General features: G+C 38.2%; 1 protein-coding gene across 1 annotated transcript in view; it reads left to right on the forward strand.

Moving 5' to 3' along the window:
* The window catches only part of FDX1 (ferredoxin 1), a 34,536-nt gene extending 23,808 nt beyond the window's left edge, over positions 1-10,728 (forward strand). The window contains exons 3-4 of the mRNA XM_032167330.2: positions 4,381-4,510; positions 9,827-10,728. Coding sequence (XP_032023221.1) covers positions 4,381-4,510; positions 9,827-9,941 — 245 coding nt within the window. The 3' untranslated portion in view covers positions 9,942-10,728. The remainder of the gene's footprint in view (positions 1-4,380; positions 4,511-9,826) is intronic.
* The last annotated feature ends 210 nt before the right edge of the window (positions 10,729-10,938 follow it).

Below are 10,938 nucleotides of genomic sequence, written 5' to 3' on the forward strand. Positions count from 1 at the left end.
AAAAAAAAAAAAAAAAAAAACCATGGGACATTCAAACAGTGGAGTGCTTCTCAGCAATGCAAGGGAGCAAACTATAGATACATGCAACACATTGGGTGAATCTCAAAGGCATTGTGTTGAGTGAAAGAAGCCAGTTTCAGTCATACACTGTATGATTCTATTTATATGAACATTCTGGAATAGACTAAACTGCAGTGATAGAGAATAGATCAGTGGTTACCAGGGGTTAGGGATGGGGTAGACTGTGACAGCAAAGCAACAGCAAAAGGGAATTAAAAGTTTTGGGCTGATGAAGCTGCTCTGTACCCTCAGTGTGGTGGTGGTTACACAAGTCTATACATACATTAAAACTCACAGAACTGGCCAGGTGCGGTGGCTTGCGCCTGTAACCCCAGCACTTTGGGAGGCTGAGGCAGGCAGATCACCTGAGGTCAGGAGTTTGAGACCAGCCTGGACAACATGGTGAAACCCCGTCTCTGCTAAAAATACAAAAATTAGCCAGGCTTGGTGGCTTATGCCTGTAATCTCAGCTACTTCAGGAGGCTGAGGCACTTGAACCCAGGAGGCGGAGGTTGCCGTGAGCCAAGGTCGCACCATTACACTCCAGTCCAGGCAACAAGAGTAAGACTCTGTCTCAAAAAACAAACAAAACAAAACACCTCATAGAACTGAACAATATTTTATGAGATAAAGAAAACAGAAAAGGAGTAACTTTTTTTTTTTTCTTAAATAGCCTCTTGTTCTTCTTACACTTTTAGGCTCTTTTTTATACCAAATATTTACCCTATTTTTGCAGGTTTTTTTTTTCCTCCTAAATACCCATTTTGGTTAGGTGTCTCCAATATTCTCTAAAATTCTTTATTTTTTAATAAACCATATAGGTTAAATCTCAAACTCTAGAAAACTACTCATCTGTCTTCTTATGGATTTTTGCAAGATTGAAAGTTTCTTTTTACTTTTTTATTTTTTCTTTGAGCCCTGACCATGGCAAGGACAGAATAGTTCATACGTGCTATCCATGGGGTTTTGGGAACCCTTGCTACAGATCGTTTCTGTAGTGATAGTTGTTCTAACAGAGTCTGACCATTAGCTTTCTCTGGTTTAGTGTTAGCTCTCTCACATAGGCTGGTTTCATTCTGAGTCTTATCGTTTCTATTATATTTGAACTTCTTCCTAGTACAAAGAATAAGAAAGGATAAATTGTTGGCAAGTTTTTGTGGCAGAAAAAGTTCGAAAAGGACCATAAAATAATGAGGGATCATGAATGTGATGTGTTCATTTAGAGAATAAATACGGCACTAGAATGTATAATAGGAACTTAGTGTGTAGGCACCAAAAGTTAATCTGTAAATATTCAGCATTTTTCAAATTCTTATTAGAATAGTCTCTTCAGTGCTGAGCTTAGCAACTTAAGCAAGATGTGGAAATAATTGCCAAGGTTCCTGAGAACAGCCATGAAAATTTAAATAAGCGAATAGGATAATACCTTTAAGAGAAGGTTAAAAGAATTGAAGCTTCCTAGGGAAGAGGGGGAGAATTTGAAGCCTATGAACAGCTAGAACAAGATGGTAACTCTTCATTTCGACTGGCCGCTGGTACAAAAAGCAATGTCCTTTGTTTTTCAGGAGGGATTTGTTGGCATATGAGCCTTTTCTCTGCATTTAATATATAAGTAAGGCAACTTACATTATTGTATGGCGGTACAATAATTATTAGTTGCTTACAGCATTGGGAAACTTAAATTGAAGTCATAACATCTCTAACTAGTGGTATGACCTTAGTCCATTTCTTTAACTTCTGGAACTTAATTCCTCTTACGTTTACAAATAAAGCTGAATTACTCTAAGAGTTTCTGTAACTTCCAGATAATAATAATAATGTTTACCAACACTTACATAGTACATACTATCTGCCAGTCATGGTTGCCAGTATATATATTCATATATATTAAGTATACAGTCATGTGTAATTCTTGGAACTACTACGTGAGGTTAGTATAGTTACTCTTGAGGAAACTGAGACATGGAAGGTAAAGTAGCCCAAGGTGACAGGGTTAGTAAAAAGCAAAGCTGTGGTTGAAGGGAGGAAGTCTGGCTAAGAGCCCATGCCCTTAACTCTGAAGTTCACTATATGGTCTCCCTTTCCCATAATTCTATTATTACTTTGAATTGGATTTAATAAAAATGAAGATTTAGAGAAACTTCACAATGGTGTTTTTTTTTTTTTTTTTTTTGAGAGGAAGTCTCACTGTGTTGCCCAGGCTGGAGTGCAGTGGGGTGATCTCGGCTCACTGCATCCTCTGCTTCCCAGGTTCAAGTGATTCTCCTGCCTCAGCCTCCCGAGTAGCTGGGATTACAGGTGCGCACCACCACGCCCAGCTAGTTTTTGTATTTTTAGTAGAGACAGGGTTTCACTATGTTAGCCAGGCTGGTCTCGAACCTCACGTGATCCATCTGCCTCAGCCTCCCGAAGTGCTAGGATTACAGGTGTGAGCCACCATGCCCGTCCTGTTTTTTTTTTTTTCCTTACAGTAAAATATGAATAATAAATGCTTAGATTATAAGGAAGGAACAACTCTAGTTAAAATGATCCATTCAGAGGAAAATTAAGAAGGTTACTAGTTGTTGACAGTGGGTGTGTATATTTCATATAATGTTTAGTGACCAAAAGAGAATATAAATCAAACTAAAGTTACTCTGAGGACTCTACATTCTTTGAAATTGTACAGTGGCTTTAAAAAAACTATGTAAAAACAAACCCGAATCAGTTTTCAAAGTCAGATTTAACCAGACTGTGATTCTGCACGCCTCTGTTGTCAGGTCCTCCCCTGGGATACTAATGTGTTCTGGATGCCATATTTTAAGAAAAGCCCAACTGGCCTGAGGGATGGGATTTAGAACTGTGTTATGTAAGAAACAGTGGAAGGACCTGGGGATGCTCAGCTGGGAAAAGGAAGAATGATCTCAAATAAATGAAAAGCTATCCTTTAGAAGGATTAAACTCCATGGGATAGCATTGGACCAGTAGGTGCTAGTTACAGAGTGGCAGACTTTAGCTTGGTGGAAGACAGCCGAATGCAAAATTGGCTGACTGATGTGGTGTCGGTTTCTTTGCCGGAGATTTTCAAGCGAAGGCTGAGTAATACCAGGAAAGGGATGTTACAGAGCAGATTCGTCCTGGTTTAGTTGGACAAGGTGACGTTTTAGTTCTCTCATCACAGTATCTGGCATACGATATGTACTCAGTAAACAACTGTTAAATTAATGACTTAAAAAATGGGGCCGGGAGGGCCGGGCGCGGTGGCTCACGCTTGTAATCCCAGCACTTTGGGAGGCCGAGGCGGGCGGATCACGAGGTCAGGAGATCGAGACCACGGTGAAACCCCGTCTCTACTAAAAATACAAAAAAATTAGCTGGGCGTGGTGGCGGGCGCCTGTAGTCCCAGCTACTCAGAGAGGCTGAGGCAGGAGAATGGTGTGAACCCGGGAGGCGGAGCCTGCAGTGAGCCGAGATTGCGCCACTGCACTCCAGCCTGGGCGACAGAGAGAGACCCTGTCTCAAAAAAAAAAAAAAAAAAAAGGAACAGGATAAATATTCTGATTATTTAAGACCACAGTAACTTATTTTAAAATGACTTGATTCTGTCCAAATTACAAGGAGAGATTGAGAGGGAAGAACATTGAACTTAATTTAGCTATAGGTTTGATTGCTTTCTAGTTCCTCTTATATACCATAACTTTCATCACTATTACGTCAGTAATTACTATGTAAGTTTAAAATTGCACACATTTTTATATGTATGCATGTCTCAGCTTATTAACTTGTAAGCTCTCTGTTAGGACTATATTTTCATAGGTATTCCTTCACAGCACCACGCCAGAAGCGTTGTGAAATAATATAACGTGAGGGATTTCAAACTCATGCGTGTGTGTGTGTGCGCATGCGGCAGGAGATGGAGGGTTGTTGCCCCTATTCTCTTCATTTTCACCTTTCATTTATGTATTCTATTTTTTTTTTTTTGAGACAGAGTCTTACTCTGTCACCCTGGCTAGAGTATAACCTCAGGGTTCAAGTGATTCTTCTGCCTCATCTTCCCTAGTAGCTGGGACTACAAGCGTGTGCCACCATGCCTGGCTAATTTTTGTCTTTTTAGTAAAGACGGGATTTCACCATATTGGCCATGCTGGTCTCGACCTCCTGACCTCAAGTGATCTGCCTGCTTGGGCCTCCCAAAGCGCTGGGATTACAGGTGTGAGCCACTGTGCCTGGCCTCACTTATGTATTCTAATGCTGATTCTAACATTTAGAAACCTTTACTGAACCAGGTTTGAATCGTCTGATGTAGAAGGGACTATGTTCAGTGTTTGTTGCTTTTGTCAGGTGCATGTGAGGGAACCCTGGCTTGTTCAACCTGTCACCTCATCTTTGAAGATCACATATATGAGAAGTTAGATGCAATCACTGATGAGGAGAATGACATGCTCGATCTGGCATATGGACTAACAGACAGGTAAGATTTTTGGACTGCTTCAATTGTAGTAATGATCTGGGAACGTAGATGTTTTATTATGTTGTCTATGTAAGACCAGACGCATGAATGTAATAGTGTTCTACCAGGTTAAATAACAGTCACAGATTTTGAGTATCAGATATGTGGCGTTTCTCTTTGTTTTCACTGTTCTACAGTTTAGACCTTGTGAAACTTTACAGAAGTAAAACAAATTAATTGGAAGTATTGGAAGTATAAGTTCTAGATCCTAACACCTCTTCTTTAGACTCTTTTTACTCCAGGAACTAATATATATCACAACTGAATGGAGGGGTTAAATCTAATGCTTTTATATTTGATAATTGAACACAATTTACCTATTTGAGAGAACAGAGTTTTTAAAGAAACTTAATATATAATAGTAATTATGTTAAAATGAATAGTTCTTTTTCTAAGTGTACCTTAAAGTAATCAGAGCTTATTCTTGTTATTAATTAATAGATAGAGTTACTCTTAAAAGTGGTGAGATTTACAGTAGCAAGTGACATCAAGTGATATATTTTTTTAAAATTAGTCTTTCGATTGCAGTCAATGAAGGTAGCTAGCTGATATACTGTTTCAAGGGGTAAGATAGTGAGGGTATATTACTTAATTAAGGTTGGCTTTGTTTAACTCTAGTTTTGTGACCTTAATGACAAATAATTTTTTAAAAATTAAAGATAATAGTAATAATAGTTTTATTCATGTGTATTATATAGCTACAATTTTGTTATACACTTAATATAAACTACCTCATTTAATCCTCAGAAACATTTTCAGGTCATCTGTATTTATTTAGAGAAGAAGAATCATTTTGTTCCTTTTATAGTTCATTTCCCTCTTGATGGATGTGAGACTGATAACCCTGGGAAGAGAAACTGGTGAAATAGTGTCTCTTTGGACACCAAAGCAGAGTGGATTGTGGCTACTGTCTGCCTGTCGTCTCACGTCTTCAGTGCCATGTTCTCTATGAGCACCTCCTTTTTTCCCCTTAACACAGAAACTATAAATCCAATGACTGTATTAATTTGGTTCTGAGAATTGTCTCTTAATAAGAGAGTTAAATCATAGCTAACTGCTTGCCCTTTTATACAGTTACAATTTGTAGATGCATGTAATAGATAATATTCTAATTGAAAAGAAAGGGAAGAGGGAGAGCTACAGTTAGATACAAAAGGTCTATAATAAATGTAAGCTAGAAAGAGTATTGATGATAAAATTTCCAAGTTTTAGAGCTACGTAATAGAGAGCAAGGAATAGCTTTTATGGTGTTTTATAGCTGGTATTCTTAAGTACACAGCATTTTAGTAGAAATACTTTGTGGGAAAGAGTATAATGGGTTTCACAGGTAGCATTTACAAAACACATTGACATATTTGGAATGGAAAGAATTTTGTTCAAAGCTGGTAACCGCATGTAAACTTATTTTTAGGGTATCAAAGTTTCAGAAAAAGAAATAAGAAAATTCAGCCTTTTAGTTCATATACTTACTTTAAATACTATGTAAATGTTTTTAATTTTTAAGCAAAAACACCATTGTTTCTTTCTTTCTTTTTTTTTTTTTTTGAGACAGTCTTGCTTTGTCACCCTTGCTGGAGTGCCGTGGCACGATCTTGGCTCACTGTAACCTCTGCCTCCCAGGTTTAAGCAATTCTCCTGCCTCAGCTTCCCGAGTAGCTGGGATTACAGGTGCCTGCCACCGTGCCCAGCTAATTTTTGTATTTTTAGTAGAGATGCGGTTTCACCATGTTGGCCAGGCTGTTTCGAACTCCTGACCTCATGATTTGCCCGCCTTGGCCTCCCAAAGTGCTGGGATTACAGGCATGAGCCACTGTGCCTGGCTTCAGTGTTTTATTGGTTGTCCTTAACCTTGATTGTTGACGGATGGATGGATGATACATGGACAGCCTCACTGTTTTTTTTCGTACTGGTTACCTCTTTCCCTTTTCCCATTAGAGGAGCAGCCATGTCTTATTTTACCATTGTATCTCCAATGCCAGATTCACAATAGAGGTCACCAACTGCTTGCAAAATTAATAGTTGATGGAAAGGGAGATTCAGGAATTACCTGTGAGTTTACATTGGGTGATCATCATTGCTCCCTGCCACCAGTTTGCATGGATAATCTACACAGAAGCCTCAGATTCCTTATATGTAAGATGAGGATAATAATCATACCTACCTCACAGTATTGCTGTGTGGAGTTAATGTAGAAATATACGTGAAGCTGTCAGAACAGTGCTTGGTGGAGAAAGCCTTCATTAAATGGTAGTCGTTAGCATTGTAACTACCATCATATCGACCTATCTGTTAGGAACTTACTGTAATGCCTAGGCACTTAAATATTATTTCTAACCTTCAGGGTTAGGCAGTACTATCACCATGTTGTAGGTGGGGAAACAAGGTTTAGTTATCTCAGATTTGCTTAAGGCTGCACAGCTAGTGGGTAACACCCCTGATTTAAATCCAGCTATGTTGGGCCCCAAAGCCCTTAGTCTTTTACTATTTCAAGCTGCTTCTCTGAGTTGAAAACCAAATCCTAGAACTAAAGTAAACCCAATACCCAGTGTATTTTCACCATCAGGGATATATGGCAAGAGTGACTGGAGAAAATACCTTCCAGGTTTGCAGAAGTGTCAAAATGTTGTGGGACTCAAAGTGTGAAATCAGGGGAGCCTTGTTGTCTGTCTCCTTCTCTAGAAGTACATGACACCATCTATACTGGTGGATCTTGGAGCCAGAGATCTTTAAGGGGTAGAAGAAGTAGGAGAGCGAGAAACTAGCCACGGAGCACCACTGCCTTATTCTCTAGAGTGAGCAGGAGCTTTTTGTTCCGTCTCTTTCTGTGTTCCCATAACAGACTTATTGTTCTTCTATCACCACACTTGTGGTACCCTGCCATGTTTCACTGATAACTGTTTCCCTTACTAAAGTAACTGTTCCTTGAAGACCAGCATCATCTTGCTATCTATATATGAATACCAAGAGTAATCAACAGACTCTCTAGAGCTCACTGCTGTCTTAATGAATTTGTTCAAATTGGCTTGCCACTTTTTCTCTCTTGCAGACAGAGCTTAATGCATAATTGAGTATTGTGAAGGCTGTTTCCAATTCTACAAATAAAGAACTCTTGGTAGAGGGGATTTTTTTCTATTAGTAATCAGTATTTCTCATGGTTAAGCATACTCCTTTACTCCAAAACTTCCCGGTGGTTCCTCCTTGCTCACCAGTGAAACACAGGCCCCTTAACTGATATTCACAGCTGCCTGTGGCTCTGGCCACTTTTCTGGCCCATCATTCCCCTTGTCCTTGTTTACGCTGTGCAGCAACCAAGCTAAAACACCCATCTTGCCTTAAATGTGACTTGAGCTTCTCTGCGTTGTGTTGCCTTTGCCTCACATACTTTTCTCCTTTATCTTGTACTAAATAGTAAATCCTACCTATCCTCCAAAGCCCATTGCGGACAACACCTCCTGGGGCCTGAAGTAAGGGCTTTTTTCTTAGACCTCTCAGAGCCATTTGGCTTTCTCTCTCGGTGGCATTTGCCACAGTCTTACATGTTAACTATCTGAATGTGTCTAATCTCATCCGTTTGATTGAAAGTTGACTCATTAATGCTGGCATTAGCAACCAATCCTCACAGCAGTCCTGTGAGGAATTCTCCTGCTCATCTTGAAGATTAGGTTAGGAAACCAGCATTTGGTGAGGTTAAGCAAGTTGCCTGTGAACATAGTATATTAAGTGCTGGATTCTGCACTGCTGGTCTCTTTGGCTGTAACTCCGATGCTGTCTCTTTAGTGCATCCCAATGCCCAGAAAATAAGAGGTGTTCAATAAAGTGTGGAGTTGATTTGCTCTTCCTTATTGACATTTAGTATTGTGCCTTTAGGTGCTCAATAAATGCTTGATGAATACATTAGTAAAACCAAGACCTGAATATCACATTTCATCAAATTGAAGACATGTCAATCGTAAGATTAACATTTCTTTTCATATGCCACTAAGGAAGATAAAAGCACTGCTAATTCAAATATGGCACAGTGTTATCACTTAACGTATTTTCTGCGTATTGAAAGAGTTATTTAGACTTATCTAGACATAGATTTGAATTATATATCACTGCTAAGAAAAGAAAATGGCTGAGTGCGGTGGCTCATGCCTGTTATCCCAACACTTTGGGAGGCTGAGGCAGATAGATCACTTGAGCCCAGGAGGTTGAGACCAGCCTAAGCAACATGGTGAAACCTTGTCTCTACAAAAAATACAAAAATTATTCAAGCATGGTGGTGCATGCCTGTAGTCCCAGCTACTTAGGAGGCTGAGGTGGGAGGATCAGCAGGGCCTGGGAGGTAGAGGTTACAGGGAGCTGAAATCATGTCAGTGCACTCCAGCCTGGGTGACAGAGCCAGACCCTGTCTAAAAAAAAAAAAAAAAAAGAAGGAAAATAAACACAAAATAAAATTAGTAGTAATTCTGCAAAAAAAAAAAAAAAAAGAAATTACAGTCATTCTTAAAATGACAAATATTTATTAATTCCAAATTTACACCCTGCTTTCTTTCTGTATTCTTCCTCATTTTCATTTTGTAATCTTTTTAGACTATTTTGAAAGGTAGGTAAATTCGACATATGGTACTTACATACTTTGCATAACTAAGTTGAAGGGACCCCTGTATGAATATTGTCACCAAATTTGTAGCTGTGACATGACCATTACCTGACAGTGTAGCAGTGATTGTAAGATTCCATTGATTTTAAGATATTTCTTGATTTTCAGAGATGGTAAAAATTTGAGAAAAAAAATGCTTTTATAATTGATGATTTAAGTCTATGTATTTATTCCAGATTTCTTCTTTTAAAAGCTTTAAAAAGTGTAGCTTTCTTTTATAGTCTGTGTGGTTTTAATTATCTAGGAATTGATTAATCATTTTCTTGGCCTTGCTAATAACCCCATTCTCCACCATTGTGCCTTCTGATTGTTTCCTTGCTTGTCAGCTCTTTGACCAAAAAGTAGTGCTCTGGTGAGACAGTTAATAGATAATAGGAACTAAAGGCTAAAATGAAGCTTTGGTACACCAAGTTTATTGTATTCATATTTACCTTTTGTTACTCTCTAGTTGATAGAGTTGGTTATATCTGTTTTGACATAAAGGAAATTTAAAAGGTTAATAAGTTCCCTGACTGCTTTGGGTAAGAAAACATAAAGACTATCTTAAACAACTGCATTGCCTTGTGAATATATATATATATATATATGTATATATGTAATACTAAACCATACCTTCCCCGTTTTCCATACAGATCACGGTTGGGCTGCCAAATCTGTTTGACAAAATCTATGGACAATATGACTGTTCGAGTGCCTGAAACAGTGGCTGATGCCAGACAATCCCTTGATGTGGGCAAGACCTCCTGAACTAGAACAAATAGGAATATTTTCATGTAATTTTACCTATTTTTATAATTATTATTTCTTAAAGTGATTAAATGAGAACATGGATGGGTGGACTGCGTATTATGACTGGCTTTACTATTTTAATTCACCTTGCATAACTACTGAATTTTGTCATTCTTGAAAGTATGCAATTTTTATTTTGGTTATATTACAAAAATGTCAATCAAATATTAAAAAATAGTTAATGTGATAGAAAAACCTTACATATTTTTTCTTATGTTTGTTTATCAACTTTAGCAAAATGTTTTTATATAATCTCATCTGTTTACCTACAAGATAGGTTAAGGAAATATATTATTATTCCTGTTTGATGTGGGTGAAGGCAGAGATCTAACCTGGCTTGTTTAGGGCCATACCACTAATTAGAAAATCTGTACTAGAACCTGTGTCTTATTACTATAAGCTGTGTGTTCAGACTGAAACTGGAGAAATTATGACTATTTTATTTATAGTAGTAGTTAAATCTGAATGTGTATGGACAAAAATATTTAGTTGCTCAGTAAACTGCTTAACTTCAAAGATAGTTACTAACCTTATAAATAAATATTTCAAAATTTTGATTCTGAAGTCTAAGTCTGAACGTAGACATTATAATGCTATCAAAGAAGTTTGATCTCTGTTTTGACTAAACTAGAGGAAAAATGATTGGATGTGTTTATTGTTTTCTAAGCAGAATGGTTTAACTTTGTACTCTTTGAAAAATAATGCTGATTTATAAATCTCTGCCTATAACAGAATGGAAACCTTATGAATGAATTGTGTTTCTCTGTCTTGAGCTGGAGAAGGGAATGAACAGGCTGACACGTTGCACAGCCCCAGGTGGCGCCATTCTCTCACGCAAGGATGGGGCTGCAGTGTGTCAGTCCCAGGAGGGAGGGAGTGGCGAGCACCACAGATTACCACCTATGTGTGGAAGACATTTGTATCCTTATCTTTACCATAAATAAATTCATAAAAG

The sequence above is a fragment of the Hylobates moloch genome, unplaced genomic scaffold (assembly GCF_009828535.3).
Source record: "Hylobates moloch isolate HMO894 unplaced genomic scaffold, HMol_V3 SCAFFOLD_11, whole genome shotgun sequence".
NCBI lineage: Eukaryota > Metazoa > Chordata > Mammalia > Primates > Hylobatidae > Hylobates > Hylobates moloch.